This window comes from Mchenga conophoros, linkage group LG3 (genome assembly GCF_057382185.1).
Source record: "Mchenga conophoros isolate Kocher_MC1m ecotype Shallow Benthic linkage group LG3, M_conophoros_male_GT1.1, whole genome shotgun sequence".
NCBI classification, from domain to species: Eukaryota; Metazoa; Chordata; class Actinopteri; order Cichliformes; family Cichlidae; genus Mchenga; species Mchenga conophoros.
In genome coordinates, this window is record NC_140528.1 from 51,497,653 (window position 1) to 51,519,580 (window position 21,928).

Below are 21,928 nucleotides of genomic sequence, written 5' to 3' on the forward strand. Positions count from 1 at the left end.
TATCCAAAGTTATCTGTATAAACTGTCATATAAAGTAACTTACGGCGTTCCAGCCTGATAATTCAGAGTAGATGGCATTTGATTCTTCTTTCTTACATTTGTATTGGCAGTTGGCAAACAACTGAAAGGTGCATTACCGCCACCAACTGGTATGGAGTATGGTCTGGAACGACGCTCAAAAAATAAATAAATAAATCCTCAAATCCTTCCAAACACGTCCCCCTCTTTTAAAAACTGAAATAAGGCCTGATAACTTTTACTTCCCGATTCCTTTCGCAACAAATCAACAAGACCCAGTTCGATTTGTAGGTTACTGAGATTTTGAATCAATTGTCTCCTCTCAACCTGATACCTCTGACACTGCAACATGACATGTTCTACAGTTTCCTCTACCCCACAGTAATCACATTTTCCGGTACTATGTTTCCCTATCATGAATAATGTATTATTCAAGCCAGTATGTCCAAATCTCAGTCTGGATATGATCACCTCCTCCCTCCTAGTCCGTCCTGCGTTTCTCATTCCTCCCTCCTTTGAATCTTATACAACCATCGTCCCTTCCTTTCCTCCTCCCACTGCTTTTGCCATCTTGCTCTCATATCTTGCCTTACCATACTCCTTATCTCTGCTTGGCCAAAACTAACAGCCATGTCAACCACCCCATGTTTTACGGCCTCCTTTGCAACTCTATCTGCCTTTTCATTCGATGGCATTTGATTACATCTCCATACTGCCTTTAGCATGTGGAGCCTATGTCTAAATAAATAAGCAAAACTAAAATATACCTACCAGTTCTTGCAGATACCTCACGAAGTCTAAAATCTCATGTAACAGTGATTGTCAGTATCCCAGCTAGATAAGAATCAACCACCATACCGCATCCACAGAGTCACGTCGAGAGTCTAATCTCTTGTTTCCCTCATTCCGTTAAATGGTTTTGACACCTGTTCCCTTGTTACTCCAGGAAACATGAAGCAGATACAACAACTGGACTTCATTCAAAGTCTTGAACTTGCATTTGTTCTCTGGCGCTCTCAATATGAGGTCCAATGTGATAAACATTTTTTTTCTTTCTCTTTGTTTCTATTGCTCTGCCACCCTGAGCAATCTAGGGTTGCAGGTGAATGAATGAGCTTTTATTTCTTGCTTGCAGTTGCCTTCAGTGAAACTGGACCACTTCCATCCATACATACATTACACAAACGTCACATTGGGGAGACAGGTCAGGGTTAGGTTTAATCAATCAATCAATCAATCAATCAATCAACCAATTTATTATAAGGACATTTAAAAACAACACAGGCTGACAAAAGTGCTGTGCATAGTAAAAAAGTAAAAAAGTAGAACAAACACACACAATTAAAAGCTAAAGAGTAAAAATTTGTTGTCAGACAGGCTTTTAAAATGTCGAGTGTTGGAGAAATCCTAATTTGAAGAGGCAGACTGTTCCAAAGTTTGGGTGCAGCAATCGCAAATGCCTGGTCTCCTGACCTGAGAGCTCTATTAGGAGTATTTATACACTCTTAAAAATGCTGGGTTATATTCCTAACTCAACTGCTGGGTAAAAGCTGTAGGTTCGTAAGTTGGCTTATTGTGACCAAATATTGGTTCAAAAGTCATGACTCAAGAGTTGGGTTGGTAATGTGCCGGGTTCTTCAATTCACTCCACAGCTTGACTAATTCTGTTGGGTCATAGGTTGGGCAGCTTTGATAAAATATTGGGTCAAAATTTTACCCAAATGTTTGGGTTGAAAATAAGCCTCAGAAGAAGCCACATCATTAATCACAAACTGCCTTTTTCAATTAGACTGTGACCTGATCAGATATCACTGGACTTCTCCACTACTATGAAATAAAACATGGTAAGTAAAAAGTAAATTCTAATAGTTAAAAAAATCATGATGATTGATTATGCAATTTATTGGTTTAATTTAGAACTTTACCTACTCATTAAAGGTATTTTAACAGATAACACCAGCTGGGTTGTGATGATGAAAGTTATTTCTACTTAAAAATGCTTGATATCATCGTTTAAAGCTATAATTTGGAATGAGGCTGATGTTGCTCTGTTTGACAAACTGTTTAGAGATCACTGTATACAGAACAAAGAAAGTATGAGATAGGGTGTTGCATTTGTGGGAAAAAGGTAAAAAATAAAAATAAAAAAAAGGAACACAGTCTATGTAAACTATTTAATTATTTAATAATAAATTATTTTATTATTTAATGTCATTATTTAATTTAACCTAAATTACCTTTATGTTGATAACAACATCTTTTCATTTTAAAATATAAAGGAAATGATAATTTGTCCCATTAAGATTTTTTAAGGCTAGATTTTTTAAGGTTACCTTGACCCCCTTTTTTCCCTCGATCATTAGACCGCGCAAAGGGCACGTGCATCCCTGCACTTAGCTTGCTTGCTACTAATACAAACGTGATGGCAACACTGCCACAACCAATATTTAGCCACCATCTTCGATCCTCACTTGGAGATCTCGGTAGCTTTAAGGTCTGCCATCATAAGTTTACATGTAACCAAAGTATAATCTTTTTTTTTTTTTAAAACAACAACAACAACAAAAAAAAATTACTGACTCCTGAATATCATTTAGCCTTATTAAGCCTTTTGGTTCTTAGTCAAAACAAAAGGCTAAGGTGTTAAAGGGTTAACCTGGTGGTGCTGAGAATGTTGGCTGCACTCAGACCCTGCTCAGTATACAGCTAATCTGCTCTGCACTTAGATGGAGGCAGTGCTACTGTTAGAGTTAAATTGTTAAATGTTTGTCATTTTTATGTTTACCATTTGTACAGTGTTTTAACTCTGATGAAAGAAATTCCACTGTCCTTCCCGCCAGATTCTCGAGGTTCTGGTGGGGGCTGTAATGTTTTATTGCAGATACATCCTATCTGGAAGATCTGCTTCGTTTGATGTAAGCTTCCTGCGTTTACGACCCTTTGGTCAGCAGGAGGTCTGACACACACACACACACACACACACACACACACACACACACACACACTCTCTCTTACAGAAGTTCACACATATACATTTACATACAGTCCTTGTCTTTGTAACCAAAGGGGGTTGCAAGGGGAGGTGTTTAGTAAACTATTGTTTGAAGTTTGTCAATAAAAGGCAGCGAGAGGAGGCCACCATTGTCGTGCTGGACACAGACGAGGCCTCCCTTGCGCAAGTAATCGATCGATCGACTGTCTTGTTTTCTTCATGATGAATAAGTCTCTAGAATTAGCGGGGTTTGTGGAAACACAGACCCAACAGCTACCTACTCTATGACACTGGGTGAAAGCAGCCTGTCATTACTTCACAGACACTGACTTAATAGTCCGAATGATCAGTCCAGGGTACACAAACTGTGCATTCACACTTGCTTATTTTTTATTTTTTTGGAACTTATATATATGTAAGAAGTCCAGACGCTTTTCTTTGAAAGCTCCTTTGATTATATATATGTAACACTGATGTTCGGTAGATATTAATAACCCTGTGTGGCTGTAACTGCAGCCATCACAAGTAGATGCAATTATTCTAAAATTAACACTAAAAATGTTTTAACTTTAATTGTTTAACTTTAGAACATCTGTGAGGTACACGTGAGGGGGAATCTTTGGTTGCCAGTCTTGAGAGCACATATCCACACATGAAAAATGGAGGGTCCAAATACTTATTTTACACTTAACGGAGCACTATGGAGAAAAGTGAGTATTTCTTGTAAATAAACTCAATCTATCAGGCCATAGTGTTGGAGCTCACTGCTGCAGGATTACAAACATCTTGACATTAACCAAACAACTGCAGATAATCTTTTAAATCCTAATTTATTGACCCTTTTCTTTTGTTTAAAAATTACAGGACACATGGTTAGCCCTTGCAGAACACATAGGCCAGCAACTGGATTTCTGAAGTGGTGTCTACGCAATGTCAGGAAAAGGCTTTGTTCTATCGGGAAGAAGAATTCGGCACCAAAGTAACCCATCTTGCCTGGTACCAGAAAACAGATTTGTTTCTGCTTTTTGCAGCAATCTAAGGTCTGTTGATGGCTGCTTGAAATCATTTTTTGTTTTTGATACAAGTTACCCAAAGTGATGCACCCAGGTTTGGAAATTCCTTCACGCTGTCATCTGTCCCAGGAATAGATGAATCCCAGGACATGAATCAAATATGATCAAATTAATGAGGGCTCTTTTAGCTATGATGGAAGTATAGAATGTTGCTCATAAAGGTGCATGACCAGAGCTGGATTCTTAATATATTCACATGAAATCACACTGGATCCAAACACAGCAAACACACATCTGTTATTATCTGAGGGGAACAGAAAAGTAACATTTATGGAACAACAGTCTTATTCTGATCATCCAGACAGATTCACTGAGTGGTTTCAGATCCTGAGTAGAGAGAGTCTGACTGGACGTTGTTACTGGGAGGTGGAGTGGAGAGGGAGATTACTTTTAGTAGCAGTCGCATACAAGAATATCAGCAGAGCAGGGAGCTCACGCGAAAGAAAATTTGGATTCAATGACATATCCTGGGCATTACGCTGTGATGCAGACAGTTCCACCTTTTTTTTACAACAAAGTCCAAACTGTCCTCTCAGGTCCTCGGTCCTCCAGAGTAGGAGTGTACCTGGATCACAGAGCAGGTATTCTGTCTTTCTACAGCGTCTCTGAAACCATGACTCTCCTCCACAGAGTCCAGACCACATTCACTCAGCCGCTCTATGCTGGACTTTGGCTTTTGGATTATGGCGACACTGCAAAGTTGATTAGTTTAAATTAAAATTCTCTTCACATTGTAGATATTTTAAATGTCTGATTAATCTGCTCACTGGCTTTTCTTGTCTACTCGCTGTAGTGGATTTTCCTGATGATTAAAATGTGATTTGTGACATTTCTGAACTATGATGCTACAATGATTTTTCTTGTCATATTACAAAAAGTTGATATCTTTGGTGTTTGTATTGTAACTCTTAAAATGTTAATAAGATATTGGAGTCCTTCAACCCCGAGATTATAATAGATGTGTCCTTGTTTCTTGATTGAATGCAGTAATTGATTTTGATTATAGAGTGTTGTTAATTTTTGTTGTTATTATTTTTACAGAAAAATAATAATAACTGCATTATCTAATCCAACATGTTGTGGAAGACAATGTTTGTCGTGAACACCATTTTTCAGGGAAAGCATCTGCAGCTATGAATGACTCATCTGATGTACTATTAAACTGTATAAAATAAAACAAAAGCTAAAACATGTTAAACTAAATTACTAAAATATGTTGAAGTTTAAAATTGGATTAAAATTGGTTTATTTAATTCTAAATGATACATATCTTGCTTTGGCTCTCGGAGGAGGCGGACACATCTTTCAAACTAATGAAGACATATTTGTTTCTTTTTATTTGCTCCCTGTTGAATCCAGACTTTGATTTAAAATCCTTCTCCTGACATACAAAATATTGACCCTATGTCAGGATCTGAGCTGGCAGACCATGTGGAGTGTAGAGTGGACACAAATGCAGACACCAGAGACTGAAACTAAATTAAAATTGATCCTTTATTGATGTCTGAACCATGCAAAGGAAAAAGCGAAAGCAAAACAAAGTCTAACCAAACAAAACCTAAACTGGAAAAACAACTAAAACCTGAATACGTGAAATTTGAAAGTGTGATGACATGAGACCCCAAGGCATGAAACCTGAAACCCAGACATGGACACCAGGAAAAATTAAACATGAAATACCTGAACCTGACACTGGCCAAACAGACAACACAACCACAAACAAAGGAAAACTCACACAACATACACATTGGGGGTAACAAGGGAATACGCAACAAGACTGAGATAGAGCTGCACCTGATCTGACATAGCGAGACAGAGGGGAAGCAAAACTAAATATAGTGAACACAGGACAAGGACTCTCAAAATAAAACAAAAAGAATGAGAAATATGTAGACACAGACAAGACACGCAAGCTTAACACTTTGACTGGGGGAATGAAAACAGAGACAAGATTGACGAAACACAGGACAAGATTAGACACTGGAGACGGAGAATATAATCACCATGAGCTGAAGGAAAACAAACTCACACTCTAAACATGTCAAAAGAACAAGTAAGAACCTAAGAGCTGCAACCTAACAGAAAATAAATGATCAAAAGAACACAGAAGTACAAGAAAACCAAACATACATTACCCAAAGAAGTAACTCAGCCTATTACACCCCAAAACAGAACAGTCCAAAACATAAACGCTGGGTGACTGATCCAGGGCCATGACACCCTATCATATTTTAAAGATCTCACAATTCAATTCTATATTATCCTGACAGATGGTGCAAAATGCAGCTGCTCGCATTTTAACAAGAACTGGGAAATGTGAGCACATTATCCCTGTTCTGAGATCTCTGCATTGGCTACGTTGTCAGGTTCGAGCAAATTTTAAGGTCCTGCTGCTCACCTACAAGGCTTTAAACGGATTGGCACCTTCATACCTCTCCGACCTTTTACACCTTTATGTTCCATCTCGTGCTCTACAATCTCAGGACTCTGGCTCTCTAAAGGTTCCTAGAGCCAGAAAAAAGACAGTTGGAGAGCGTGCTTCTTCTTTTCGTGCCCCGTTTCTGTGGAACAACCTCCCTCAAGATATTCGGCAGGCATGCTCTGTGGAGGTTTTTAAAACTAAGCTGAAGACACATTTGTTCACCTTATCCTACATGTCTTATGGCTTTTAGTTTTTACATTTTCATTGTTTTTAACTTGTATTGTGTCTCTTACCTGTATTGCTGTATCGCTTTTATTTTATTTATCCCTTTAGTTGTACAGCACTTTGTTTGAAAGCGCTTTATAAATACAGTTATTATTATTATTATTATTATTATTATTATTATTATTATTATTATTATTATTATTATTAGTTCACTCTCAGACTGTGGGCTTACTTTTGGTTCCTAGAGTATGTAAAAGTAGAATGGGATTACTCTACTCTTTATTTGCATATTATTAATAGAAAGACTTAATTTATGTTCTACAAAATCTATATTGTAATTTAGACAGATGTGATTATTATAAATGAGGATATATTTTATTATTCCAATCAAGAAGCAGTTAAATTAAAAGTTTTAGTTTGGACTACAAAGGAACTGAATCTACTGCCAATACAAATAACGAAAGAAACCAGTACAACTACATTATAGCTGTACACCTGGAATCTCTGAAATGTGGCTTTAACTTACCTACCAATGATACCATGTATACACAAAGATATTATCATAGCTAGTACTGTACTTTACTGTACTTTGTCTAATGGCAGCATACCTGTGAAATTCCATTGTAACAGAGGATATACCACAGGATGTTACAGGCAGCTGCTCTCCTCTGTTTACTGGGACTGTACCAGAGATTACTTACTCAATATAGCTGAAAGCTATTATTAGCCTTGAATTCACTTCTCCTGACTTCCAATATTCCTAATTACTATACAGTCTTCTTCTGTATCTAAAGTTAAATTTAGTAGTTGTTTTTTCTACATGTGCATATGAAAGAAAGATGTAACAGTTTCAAAATAATTCCACAGTAAATGTCAAAAAAATCACAACAGTAATCACAGGCTGTGTTATGCAGTGTTTCTATCATTATTAATTTGCCTCTCATGTGAAGCATTTTTGATCCTTGGGGATCCTAGCAGCTGGAAATACAAACCCCTCCACCACGGTAAGGTAGAAATTCACAGAGGGCTACTTACATTTATGAATAAAGGATTAGAAATAGACTGTGAAGACATTCAAAGTGGAAACATGGTCCTAGTGTGAGTCAATATCGTTAAGAAGCCAAGCAAGCCATTTTCAATACACAGTTTATAATTTATCTTTGTTTTGTTTTTTACACAGCAAACTAAAAATGAATGAGTAAAATGCATTTTAGCTTGTTAATGTTACTACTTCTGGGTTGAAAGTTCACCAGGAAACTGATGTTCCAGGTGTTTATTGGTCCTGTAAAGCTTTTTTTTGAAGAAGAAAAAAATCAGTTTATGATCATAACATGTTTGAATGGCTGTAAACAGTCATCTATGTCACTAGTTTGTGCCCTCCACTACCTCCATGTAGACCATTTAAGATTTACATGACGACATTTTTAAATGACTCACTAATAGACTTAAACTGACCAGACACAATACAACCAGTCCAAGTTCAAATCTAGAGCCACGTGAGTCTTATTAAAACCTAACAACATGTTTTAACATCAGCACAGTAAAACTCGATGGTAAAAAGGAATTCCTGAATTTTGACCACTCACTCCTCACAGCATGCTCCAAATATTTTGGTTGCCTTTGCACTCACTTTTGTTTCTGTTGTTTCTGTTAGAAATTCATGTTGAGCTCAGTGAGCTTCATTTGACTTCATATGTGAAGACAAATTAAGCTCATTGATTAAACGAGCCAAGGGAGACACCTGGTGGACACATACAGTCAGAACGTGCGGAGACAAACAGCTGGAAATACTTGTTAGAAAGGATTGTCGAACTTCAAGAAAGAAAAAAAACAGCACACACTCTAACACTCCTTTATTTGCACTGAAGGAGAAATATGAAGATATCAGTTTGAAAGTAAAATTGGTAAGATTACCCAGCATCAACCAGCTTCTCCATCCAATTGATAACGCAGGAAAAAAAATCATATAAGCCTGTTGTCTGCTGTAATTTGTCCTCTTTTGCTGTTTGAACTCTGCCATTGATAGCCTGTTATCTCTCTCTGCAGAATGTGGTCTTGCACCATACAAATATACAGACAGTAGCTCTTTGGGACTATTCATCATTCAGCCACATTATATCAGTCAGACCTTAACATTTATTGTTATATTTCAACACGAATTATCTTCATTTCAAAATATTCCTCACCATACCGCAAATTCAAGTGACAAATTTATACTCCAGGTTTACCACATTGGAGTATAAAATTGTGTTTATATGTATAATCACATATAAACACGTGATCGATGTAGATTTATATAGAATAGAATAGAATAGAATAGAATAGAATAGAATAGCCACTTTACTGTCATTCAGACATCAGTAAGTGTACATCATTGGACTGTATAAAATAATCTAGGATACATGTAGGAATGTGAGACAAATTTAGAATAAGTGTACATGTACGGTTATCCCACTGACACCGGGAGGAGAAAAATACTTGGCTTCATTTGTAGAAAGAAGAGGATCCATGAAAAATAAATACATAAACGCAGGTGCAGTCGTGTAACCGGAGATGACACAACTCTTCGACTCAACGAATCTGCGTGCGTTTGCTGAGTCACGTGACCACACGACAGCGAATCACAGCAGAGCAGGGGACTATGGGGAGGAGCGAAGTGTTGGCTCCAGAAACATGGCTGATGTGTGATGAATCAGGACCAACGGACCGACAAATCACGCAGGTACCGATCAGAGCATCAAGAAGAGGATGGTCCAGTATGAGGAGGAGAGCAACCGGAAACCCGACAGAAACTCACACATCATAGGTATGGACATGTTTTTAACTCTGTTCTCTTTAAGCTCCGATTCTTTGATGTTTGGTTGATTGGTGATAAATCTGAAAGATTATCAGCATCTCCAGGATTTCTCTAAGCTGATGTTAGCTGAGAGCAGGAAGCTGGCACTTTGGTGATGAATTCAGAGGAGCCAACGGTGATAGTTGAGGAAGAGCACACACACTCTTACACACCAACTGTTTATTCCCTTTATTCTCCATGAGAGCCTCAAAGTGAACACACACAGTGACAGACTTTCCAAAGCATCAGAACACAAGCTCTCCACATTACAAATAATGCTGTAATTAATGTCTTTACATCTGCAGCAAAAGCTAGCAGAGAAAATGAGTTTTATTGACTGGTTAAACAGAGTGATCGAGCTGGAAGTGGTGTGCAACAAGATAGGGTGGGTCAGGATAGAGATGGAAATACAAATAAGTAAAGAGTGTGATGAGAATATTAAAAGAATGAGGAGCTGATGAATGCAGAGAATGTCAGAGGAAGAACAGATGGGGCACAGCTAGTGAATCAGGAAGTGCAGGAATAGTAAGGAGTAAGTACTACAGAGGGATAAACTGATGATCAGTACCATAGAACTGGGAAAGAGCTGCTGAAGCTGGGTAAAGGTGAGAGGTGATGACTACATGCTGAGATAGAGAAAGAGCTCTACTGCACTGTTTGCTTTGAGAGCATTAAAGATGGTCAGGAATTACACTGTGCCATATCAGAAAGCATATGATGCAAATGAAACACATGATATTTTGCTGTCTTGGGGGTTGTTGAAGCAGCTACCTTGTCACTAATAGGCCATTTGAAGAAGGCAGGTAACTCTTGCTTGTTTTGTTGTTGTGCACATGTAACATAAGCTGAAATGCAGTAAGCAGTGAATATTCTGTTTCCACTGTGGTTTCACTTGTAGAGCTTGTTGTCTCATAGCTGGAAGGTTTGTGGTTTAATTCCCGGCTCCCCTAGTCTGCATGTGGTATCCTTGGATATGGTGCTGAATCCTGGGCTGTCCCTGATGCATCCATTGTATTGTGAATGTGTGAATTTCAGGAAGTGTTTGGGTTTAGAAATTAATGTGCATGAGTGAATGAGACCTGTTCTAGAAAAGCACTATATAAGTACAATCTGTTTAAGAAAAACAAAAAAATATCTGAGTGCCATTCAAGTGAGCCCCAACACAACTCGTATATTTGTTTAATAATGCAAATGATAGTTTCAATAGAAAGGCTTTCTTAACATAAGCTGACAAAAGCAACAATGGCAGTGAGTCTTTTTAATGACTCACTTTAAGTGAAGAAAATAATTTTCCATTCATTTTCTTCACTGACATTTCAGAAAAATCCTTAGAAAGAGTTTTAAGTCTTGAATGAAGTGGTTCAGCTAAAAGATAAATGACAAAAAAAAAAAAGCAAAATGCAAAAAAATTTAAAACTGCAAAGATACAACGCTGTGTACATAATCACAATAATACTGCTTTCATTACTGTAGTGTTGTCTAATAATAGGTTTGGTTAAATTTTGTAATGTCTTCTGTGTGTCTGTGTTTCTACAGCCTACATAGTCTATAACTTGTGGCCCATTCTGATTTCCAAGTTTTCAGATTTTTGCTAAGTTTGAATTTCTTTCTAAGAGCTTTGATTGACAGCATTTACAAACAAAAGTAAACTTTTCTTCAATACAAAACATGTTTTCATCACAAAATTATTAAAGTCCACAATTGTAATTTTGGAAAAGGTTACAAATAATGAACTGAAAATGAGTTTCTGTATACCCACCTTTACCTGACATATTCTTCCTTAGCAAACAAAAGTAGGTGTAGCACATTTACAGAACAAACAAATGTCAGGTACATGCTGGTGTCATTACCAGTATAAATCCAACATCCAGCCTTTTCTCTTTTCCCCTTGTTTCTATAATTTCACTCCTAACTGTTTTGAGGCTTTGCTTACACTGAGGCTGCTAGCTTATGGTTGGCTCTGAGTTCTGGAAACTTTAGCTTTAGCCACTTTTCTTTTGTTAGCATTTTTTTTTCCATGTTTAAGTGTGTGATCAGGTTTGTTGTTGCTGCTTGTTTTTGAGAATTGCACATTTAAGATCTGAAACTTTGAACTTGATTTTTTCAAATATGGAAAAAAAATTCATGTATTTTCTGCATCATCAATACCTGAAAATTTCTGCATCATTGATACATTTAAATTATACCCCAAACTACTGCAGTATCTCATGGCACCTGAGTGTGCCACCAGGGAGCACCTTATTTGACACGATCAACACCTCACTGCACACCACTCATATTGCAGTCTGTGGTTGCCGTCTCTCCAATACCTAAAACTATTTTCAGGTTTTAACACATGCTTTTGTAAAAATAGTTTTGTGTAATCACAGTAATGATCATTTCCTTCTTTTTATTTGTTCCTCAAGACCTCCCACAACAAAATGACTGTGAGGAGGAGGATGGTCTGGATGAGCAGCAGGAGATGAACTCCAGTGTGGACCAGGAGGACCCAGAGCCTCCACAGATTAAAGAGGAACAGGAGGAGCTCTGCAGCATTCAGGAGGGAGAGCAGCTTGGACTGAAACAGGAGACTGATACTTTCATGGTGACGCCTGCTTATGAGGAAAGTGAAGAAAGCCAACATGTGGACTCAGGATCAACTAGAAATGTAGAGCTGAAGAACAGGAGACGTTACAGAAAGAGAAGTTGCAATAAGAGAGTAGACAACACTGCTGTGTCAATGAGTCTGAGTCAAACTGGCACAAGGGGAAAGTCTTTTCAATGTGACGTCTGTGGAAAAACTTTTCACGAAAAATATAACTTTACTAAACACCAGAGAGTTCACACAGGTGAGAAACTCTATCCTTGTAGGACCCATGGTAAACAGTTTTTGTGTGTTTTTATATTATAAGATTAATAACCCTTTTGTGGTTCTTTGTTCCTCAAGACCTCCAACATGAGGAAGAGGAGGGTCTGGATGAGCAGCAGGTCTTTAACCAAGAGAAGAACTCCAGTCTGGACCAGGAGGACCCAGAGCCTCCACAGATTAAAGAGGAACAGGAGGAGCTCTGCAGCAGTCAGGAGGGAGATCAGCTTGGACTGAAGCAGGAGGCTGAAGGCATTATCGTCTGGACTGGGGAAGAGCGACTCAGACTGCTAAAGACCATCTGGAAACCTGTGATAAAGTTGCAAAGAGTAGGTATGTAAAACTGTGATGGACTTAATAACAATGAATATGAGTAATGTAGGATCCTAACCAGAGCTCAAAGTTACATTTAGTTTTAGAAGCACAGGAATTAAAGGTCAAACTGCAATAAGCAGCATGAATGCATCTTTTTCTACATCCATTCATCTTCTTCCGCTCATCCGGGGCCGGATCAATGAGGCAGCAGTCTAAGCAGAGAAGCCCAGACCTCTCTCTCCCCAGCCACCTCCTCTAGCTTGTCCAGGGGAACACCAAGGTGTTTCTAGGCCAGCCGCGAGATATAATCCCTCCAGTGTGCCCTGGGTCTGTCCCGAGGCCTCCTCCTGTGGGATATGCCCAGAGCACCTCACCCAGGAGGAGCCCAGGAAGCATCCCTGTCAGATGCCTGAACCACCTCAACTGGCTCGTTGGAGCTGCGGCTCTACTCTGAGCTCCTCCCGGATGGCCAAACTCCTCATCTTATCTCTAAGGGAGAAGCAAGCCACCCTTTGGAGGAAGCCCATTTCTGCCACTTGTATCTGCAATCTTGTTCTTCCGGGCATAGCTCGGAGGCCTACAGCTCATGACTGTAGGTGAGGGTAGGGACGTAGATCTATCGGTAAGTTGACAGCTTTGCTTTTACACTCAACTCGCGATGGAACAGTACAGCGTCTGCATCACTGCACTCACAGCACTAGTCCGTCTGTTGATCTACCATTCACTTCTCCCATCACTCGTGAACAAGACTCCAATTCAATTCAGTGTTATTTATATAGCGCCAAATCACAACAACAGTTATCTCAGGGCGCTTTATATTGTAAGGTAGATCGTACAGTAATACATACAGAGAAAAACCCAACAATCATATGATCCCCTATGAGCAAGCACTTTGGTGACAGTGGGAAGGAAAAACTCCCTTTTAACAGGAAGAAACCTCCGGCAGAACCAGGCTCAGGGAGGGGCGGCCATCTGCTGCGACCGGTTGGGGTGAGAGAAGGAAGACAGGATAAAAGACATGCTGTGGAAGAGAGACAGAGGTTAATAACAAGTATGATTCAATGCAGAGAGGTCTGTTAATACATAGTGAGTGAGAAAGGTGACTGGAAAGGAAAAACTCAATGCATCATGGGAATCCCCCGGCAGCCTACGTCTATTGCAGCATAACTAAGGGAGGATTCAGGGTCACCTGGTCCAGCCCATGGAACCATTCCAGTGCGAGCTGGAGGGCATCACCAGATGAAGCCAACAGAACCACATCATCTGTGAAAAGTGGCGATGGCATTCTGAGACCACCGAAGTGAAAGCCTTCTACCACTTGGCTACACCTAGAAATTCTGTCCATAAAAATTATAAAGAGAATCTGTGACAACAGGCAGCCCTGGCAGTCCATCACACACTGCAAACAAGTCCGACTTGTTGCTGGCTATGCAGACCAAGCTCCTGCAACCGTTGTATAAGGATCGAACAGCCTGTAGGCCCACCACTTGCAGAAGGCACTGTAGGGGTTGGGTGCAGTGTGTGTTGGGCAGTGGCCAGTAGCGGAGGCCCTAGCTCAGGGGTCATCAACCTTTAACACCCAAAGAGCTGTTTGGACCCAGTTTCCATGGAAAAGAAAACACTGGGAGCTGTAAATACTTTTTGACATCTAAAATGAAGATAACACTGTTAATGTTTTTTACCTTTATGCTTTGTATAAACAACTAAAGTGTGTTGCATATGAGATACATGCAGTGCTACAGAGAAAATTTAATTTTTTTAATGTAATGAACACATTTTGAACTCTTAAAAAATATAACAAAAAGGAAAGACACCCAGTTGAAGGTCTCTTTTAAATGAATTAAAAAGCTGAACTTAAATTATTCATATAGCAAACAAAAACTGTAGTGAGCCGTCATCCTTATATCACCTTTGGGATTTCGCAGCCTGTAGCGGAGCCTTGACCTGACTTTTAAAAATAATTGGAAAAAAGCACTATGCTGCTAAAAAAATGAAAAATAAATATTTTGCAAATTATCTGCATAAATATTTATTTTACATGGTTAATGTGTGTGGCAGGGCGTGGTCTGCAGTGCCGCTGCAGGGGAGGCGGACGCACCTGAGCGGCATTTGCCGTGTGTGTTCTCTCTGCTGTTGTGTTGGTGTGTCGGGCTGTGAGCTGCAAAACTACAGTTGGCTGTGTGGGTACAGCAACCATGTGTGAAAAGTGGTCAATAAAGAAAAAAGCATGTTCATGCAAACATCATCGGGTCTGCTGTGGTATGTTGACAATGGGACTTCTGCTCCCGATCCTCTGCGCACAGTGTCTGCAGACTGGGGCTGTACGAAGTCACTAGTAAGCTGTCGTCTGTGAGGCGTGAGCAGGGTTTGTTGTTACCATAGTTCATGGAGGAGAATAGCTGCTCGTATGTGGATCCAAAGATCCATACTTGGCCTGCCTGGGGTTGAAAGTCTCGATAAATGCACGGTATTTCGGCGGGTATGGTTTATTTTGTGACACTTATTTTGAGCGATGATAAATAATAACATAATTTTAGTTTTATATTTCAAGATCACAATAATCTTCCAATTCGTTTTTTCCAAACCACATGGAGCTGCAGTATAAGGACTAAAGAGCCGCATGCGGCTCCGGAGCCGCAGGTTGCCGACCCCTGCCCTAGCGGACCTATCCCCAACTACCAAAACTAGTGATTGGGACATGGAAAGTCACCTCTCTAGTGGGACAGGAGCCTAAGTATGTTAGGTTGAGAGGTACTGAGTAGATATAGTTGGATTCACCTCAGTGCACGGCTTTGGCTTTTGAACTTGTCTGCTGGAGAGGGGCTGGACTCTGTCTCAGTCTGGCGTTGCCCTTGGTGAGAGGCGGCAGACTGGGGTGGGTATCCTAATATCCCCTCCGCTTGCTGCCTGTACACTGGGGTTTCTCCAGTTGGACAAGACGGTTTGTTCCCTACGCCTTCAGGTTTGGGGAACAAGTCCTGACTGTTGTCTGTGCTTATGCGCTGAATGATGGTTCAGTATACCCAGCCTTTTTGGAGTTCCTGGGTGGGGTGCTTAAGGGTGTTCACCTGGGGACTCTGTTGTCCTCCTGGGAGACTTCAACAGTTATGTGGGCTACAACAGTGAGACCTGGAGGGGTATGACTGGAAGGAACAGCCTCCTGGATCTGAACCCGAGCTGTGTTTTGTTATTGGACTTTTATGTAAACCACAGTTTGTCCATAATGAACACCATGTTCAAGAATAAGGGTGTCTATAAAGGTACGTGGCACCAGGACACCTTAGGCCACAGGTCGATAATCAATTTTATTATCGTATAACCAGACCTAAGGTCATATGTTCTGGAGACAAGAAGAGAGGGGCTGAGTTGTCAACTGATCACCACCTGGTGGTCAGTTGGATCAGGTGGCGGGGGATGTTGGACAAACTTGGCACACCTAAACGTATAGTGAGGGTGCGCTGGGAATTCCTGATAGAGGCCCTGGTCCGCGAGATCTTCAATGCACACGTCCAGCAGAGCTTCAACAGCATTCTGAGGGAGACTGGGGACATTGAGTCCAAATGGATCATGTGCAGTACATCCATTGCAGAAGCCACTGCACTGAGCTGTGGCCACAAGGCACAAGGTGTGTGTTGTTGTGGTAACCCCCGAACCAAATGGTGGACACCAGAGGTGAAGGGAGCCACCAAGCTAAAGAAGGAGTCCTGTCGGGCATTGTTAGCCTGTGGGACTTCGGAAGCAGTTGATAGGTACTGATAGGCCAAGCAGAAAGTGGCCCGGGCAGTGGCGGAAGCTCTACCTGCAGTCTGTATAGTGTGAGTAAAGCACTGCTGACCTCATGGACCACATGAGCTAACTGTTATTTACTAGCAATTGCTAAGATTATTGACTAATGAAACAGAGGCAAATAATCTAATTTCTAAGTGGCTTTGGTCTCCTGTCAATGAAGACATCAAATTAACATCCAACGTTTTTCAGAGTAAAAAATGGTGGGAGGTGGGAATCACCAGACACCCCAAAATATGATACTATCACAATACGACACTCATGATTTGATATAGTGATATTTAGCATTTTGCAATATACTGAGTATACTGAGTATATTGTGATTTGTCATCTTTTTTCAGCTGCAAATTATGGCCCTTGGAGTTAAATTTTGTCAGCTTGTTTTATTCAATAAGTCAACGCTAACTGAATTTTGTTCTGCAAAATGAGCACACCAACACTGTCACTAAAACCTCCCGTAAATAGTGCCATAAGTCTGAGTCAGTCTGATATCAGTCTGCAGCTGAATGAGGTCAAGTTGGAAATTACATCCAGTCTGTGTCTGATAATACAACAATTAACTGTGATAAATCCTCAAAAATCCTATATCTGTTGCTGTCTACATTGACGGTAATTTATATTTCACATATGTTGTCTTTTCTTTTATTCATTTGTCTCTCCAGACCTCCACCAGCAGCATGTCTTTAAGGATGAGGAGGTTCTCACAACCCAGCAGGTCTTTAATCAGGAGAGGAACTACAGTCTGGGCCGGGAGGACCCAGAGCTTCCACAGATTAAAGAGGAACAGGAGGAAGTGTGCAGCAGGCAGGAGGGAGAGCAGCTTGGACTGAAGCAGGAGGCTGATACTTCATTCATGGTGACTCCGACTTATGAGGAAAGTGACCACAGGGAACCAGAACCAAACAGTAAGCAACTCCTTTTTCACAGCTCACCTGAAGAAGAGAGCCGGGATCAGGAAGAAAGCCAGCATGTGGACTCAATATCTACTAAAAATGCAGAGCTAAAGGAGAGGAGACATTACAGAAAGAGAAGTTACAATAAGAGAGCAGACAACACTGCTGTGTCAGGGAGTCAAAGTAAAACTGACATAATAAAAAAGTCTTTAAAGTGTGACACCTGTGGAAAAACTTTTCGCAAAAAAAACCACCTGACGACACATCTGCGAATTCACACAGGGGAGAAACCATATTCTTGCAGTACATGTGGGAAGAGTTTCAGTCTGAACTCAACATTGAAAACCCACACAAGACTTCACACTGGTGAGAGGCCATATGCTTGTATCACCTGTGGGAAAAAATTCATTCACAAATCAGATTTGGAACGTCATGTAAGAACACACACAGGCGAGAAGCCGTATTCATGTGGCACTTGTGGGAGAGAATTCCGTCTGAACTCAACATTGAAAACTCATATAAGAGTTCACACCGGTGAGAAGCCGTATTCCTGTAGTACTTGTGGAAAACAGTTTACTGAGAAATCATCATTGAGAACACATATAAGAATTCACACAGGTGAGAAGCCACGTTGTTGTAGTATCTGTGGAAAAAGATTTTCTGACATCTCGGGAGTGATAAAACACATGAGATTTCACACAGGCGAGAAACCGTATCCTTGTAGCACATGTGGGAAAAGATTCAGTCAGAAATCGGATATGGCCCGTCATGTACGAATTCACACAGGTGACAAACCGCATGGTTGCAACATTTGTGGGAAAATATTCATTCAGAGGACCAGCTTAAAGAAGCACATGAGAATTCACACACGTTAAACTTTCAGACTTTCAAAATGTGGGACAGCTGTGTGTGAGCTCACACTGAGCAGAAATTAATCGCTGCAATGCTTGAATGAAAAGATGATCCATTTTAAAGTCAGTATTTTCTGTGCAGAATAGTGAAGAACTCTCACCATTATTTATTAGGCCTTTCCCCCTCATTCCTATAATTGTATCAGGCAAACTCTGGTCTTACATTTCATGAAGGTTAACATTCTGCATGCTCGTGCCCTGTTGGTTCATTGTTTAGTTATTTTATTTATTATGTGTTCTTAAAGTATTATTGCAGGGTCTACCTTGCAGTTGTGATTGTTGTTGTTATTTTGGCGCTCTATAAATCAAAATCGAATTGAATTATGGTTCAAATAAAGATTTTATTCAAAATCTTTTGAGTGTTTGTTTTTTTTCCTGAGGTGTAATCTCTAATATAATCTCTGTGTAAGCAGCATGACAGAGGGTTCTGCTTTGTCTTTTTGGCATGACACATCTGTGGAGGAATGGAGATGCTTAGGTGAGAAAGCAGTGGACTTTTTGACAGTGTTGGGGAGTAACGGAATACATGTAACACCGTCACGTATTTAAAATACAGAATATGAGTAACTGTATTCTGTTACAGTTACTGTTTAAAAAGATGATATTGAGAATACAGTTACTTTGTTGAAAAAAGTCTACACGTGAGTCTACACACTCATCCAGCATCAATATTCGTCCTCTGAGCTACTTTGAGGATGTGACAGCAGCTGTGTCAGAGACCAGAGATAAACTACAGGACATTCTGAGAGAGGAATGGACAAACATCTCACTGACAGTCACTGAAGAGGATGTTTTACTGTCACCAGCAGAGCCAAAGACCAGAGCTGGATTCTTAAAATATTCAAGTGAAATCACACTGGATCCAAACACAGCAAACACACGTCTGTTATTATCTGAGGGGAACAGAAAAGTAACATTTATGGAACAACAACAGTCTTATTCTGATCATCCAGACAGATTCAGTAAAATATGTCAGGTCCTGAGTAGAGAGAGTCTGACTGGACGTTGTTACTGGGAGGTGAAGTGAAGAGGGAGAGCAGTTGAAGTAGCAGTTGCATACAACAATATCTCCAGAGCAGGGAGCCTATATGAAAGTCTATTTGGATATAATAACAAATCTTGGGCATTGCGTTGTGACACAACCAGTTTTAAATTCTGGCACAACAATGTCCAAACTGTCCTCTCAGGTCCTCGGTCCTCCAGAGTAGGAGTGTACCTGGATCACAGAGCAGGTATTCTGTCTTTCTACAGCGTCTCTGAAACCATGACTCTCCTCCACAGAGTCCAGACCACATTCACTCAGCCGCTCTATGCTGGACTTTGGCTTTTAGATTATGGAGCCACTGCAGAGTTGATTAAAGTCAAATAGACTCGTTCTCTGACATTTATATGCAAATAGTTTGGCTGTTATAGAACACTTTTCTGCTCTACTTGATAACACAAAGCACTACATACAACTTGACTCATTCAGTAGTTTTCCAAATCATGTGTAGTTTCTAAATGAGGCTTTGCATTTTAAAAGCTGAGAAGTTCAGTGATCCATTGATGTGTGAAAATAATATTGCACTGATTCAAACTGTACTTACATGAAGGAAAAACTGGTTCCTGTCTCAGAAATCTGAACAATATTAAATATTGATTTTCTCTATCATAAATTTACAGTCTTTGAAGTTTGAACTTTTAAAACACAATTTTGATTCCTTGACGATTTTGAAAATATAATGAAAAAAAATTTAAACTATTATTTAATGTTCATACTAATAACACATTATTATATCTAGAGTAATGTGATTTAATGTCATTTTTTAAATTAAACTTTTGATGACTTGATCATTTATATATCTAAATATAAAAACTAAATGATACAGGTCTCTATACTTCAGCAGCCACTAATTCAGTCAAATGAATGGATGGAGTTGCATTACATGCTGTAAGTGACTTAATTCTGATTTTGTAAAATAAACTGTATTAAAAAGAAATACAGTTATAAAAATATAAGAATTCCTGAAATTATTGATGCTTCATTAAGACTTCGACCATGTTTTAATGAATAAGTGAAGCACTTTTCCTCTTTGGTGCTTTTGCACTTAGTTTTTATTAGCAGGAAGCTCAGGCTGAGCTGATCCACCAAAGACGCCATAGCCTTTGCTCTCCATGCAGCACTGAGTCACCTGGAGAAACAGGGGAGCTATGTCAGAATGCTCTTTGTTGACTTCAACTCACCCTTTAACACAATAATACTGGACATTTTAATCATCAAGTTAGCCAACCTGCGGCTCCCGCCATCCACTTGCTCTTGGATAAGGGATCTTCTGGTCAACAGACCCCAGAGGGTGAAACTAGGCCCCTACTACTCTTCCCCTCACGCTCTCAGCACCAGCTCTCCCCAGGGCTGCGTACTAAGCCCACTGATCTACTCCCTCTACACATCTGACTGCAGCCCCGCCCACCCAGAGAACATCATAGTCAAATTGCCGATGACACAACAGTGGTGGGGCTGATTACAAGGGGAAAATTAGGCGGCCTACAGAGATGAGGCCATGAAACTGGGAGAATGGTGTGCATTAAACAACCTTGGACTTAACATCACCTCGACTTCAGGCAGAACAGCACTGCCCCCCTGCAGTGAATGTGTAGACCGAGTGGAGTCCATCAAATGTCTCTGCGTCCACATCTCCGCAGACCTCTGCTGGTCAGTCAACACCACGGCACTAGTCAAGAAGGCCCAGCAGCGGCTACACTTCCTAAGGGTGCTCGGGAAGGAATAACTAAACACCCAGCTGCTGGTGACCTTCTACAGCTCCACCATCGAGAGCCTGCTGACATATGTAGTGAAATATCTGCACTGACCACTGATCCCATTTCCTCTAGACATAAACTACCCCTACTGTTTATGCTCATTCCATTGCTCCTGGGAGACTTGAACTCATGTCTGTGCTTAAATTGTCGGTGCTGAAACTGTCTGTGCCGTCATTCTCTGGCTGTCAGTCTATGTCACTCCTGTACTGTGTATTTATATTATTTGTATAGTTATAGTATTGCATGGATTTTTTTTATAATTTGCTAAGTACATACACACTTTTATGGAGCTGTTTTTAATCTCGTTATACTGGGTATAATGACAATAAATTCTTTCAATTTCAATTCAATTAAATTCAATTTAACTTTGAATGTAAGAAAATGATTACATACAACTGAACTTAAAGGAAATAATAAAGTGAGCAGAGGGACGGAAGGAAAGGTGTCACCCAGAGAAAGTGAACCGACGGAGACACCTGGTGGACAAACACAGACATAACAAGAAGAAAGACTAAAGTGCAGAGTGGAGACAAACAGCTGGAAATACTTGTTGGAAAGGATTGTCATGCTTCAGAAAAACACACAGCACACACTCTAACAGTCCTTTATTTGCACTGAAGTAGAAATAACTTGAGAAGAATAAATCACATTACAAAAAAAATAAATTATATTTAAAAAAAAACAACAACAACTACCTGTTCAGCCCAGTCAGTCGTGCTAGATTTTTTTTTAATAGAGATTGACAGACCACGTGACTTTCGCGCATTGCATTGTGGGTACGAGTGGCAACAAAATCAAAACACTGCATCAAGT

The 21,928-nt window shown here is 40.0% G+C and overlaps 3 protein-coding genes across 4 annotated transcripts in view; 2 read left to right on the top strand and 1 right to left on the bottom strand.

The window, feature by feature from the left end:
• LOC146579344 (uncharacterized) overlaps positions 1-21,928 on the bottom strand; it is a 179,885-nt gene that overhangs the window by 138,791 nt on the left and 19,166 nt on the right. The gene's annotated exons all lie outside the window — the stretch shown is intronic.
• On the top strand, positions 9,383-18,667 carry LOC146579353 (uncharacterized). 2 transcript variants are annotated; one of them, XM_085269217.1, is made up of 4 exons: positions 9,383-9,536; positions 11,972-12,394; positions 12,493-12,744; positions 17,175-18,667. In XM_085269217.1, exons 1-4 carry the CDS (start codon positions 9,479-9,481, stop codon positions 18,278-18,280), a joined length of 1,839 nt encoding a protein of 612 aa, XP_085125343.1. In that variant the 5' UTR covers positions 9,383-9,478; the 3' UTR covers positions 18,281-18,667. The 2 variants fall into 2 exon arrangements, with proteins under 2 accessions (XP_085125343.1, XP_085125344.1); XM_085269218.1 differs by having other exon boundaries at positions 12,493-12,740; positions 17,175-17,481.
• LOC146579354 (tripartite motif-containing protein 16-like protein) lies at positions 18,781-19,685 on the top strand. Its single transcript, XM_085250424.1, is given in 2 exon segments — positions 18,781-18,794; positions 18,980-19,685. Coding segments are annotated over 2 exon segments (720 nt in total).

Excerpts from the sequence above, each read along its gene's own strand:
- LOC146579353 (XM_085269217.1), top strand. The coding sequence starts at position 9,479 with ATGGTCCAGTATGAGGAGGAGAGCAACCGGAAACCCGACAGAAACTCA. Across the intron at positions 9,537-11,971 it reads CAGAAACTCACACATCATAG|ACCTCCCACAACAAAATGAC; the intron begins GTATGGACATGT and ends TTGTTCCTCAAG. Across the intron at positions 12,745-17,174 it reads GATAAAGTTGCAAAGAGTAG|ACCTCCACCAGCAGCATGTC; the intron begins GTATGTAAAACT and ends TTGTCTCTCCAG.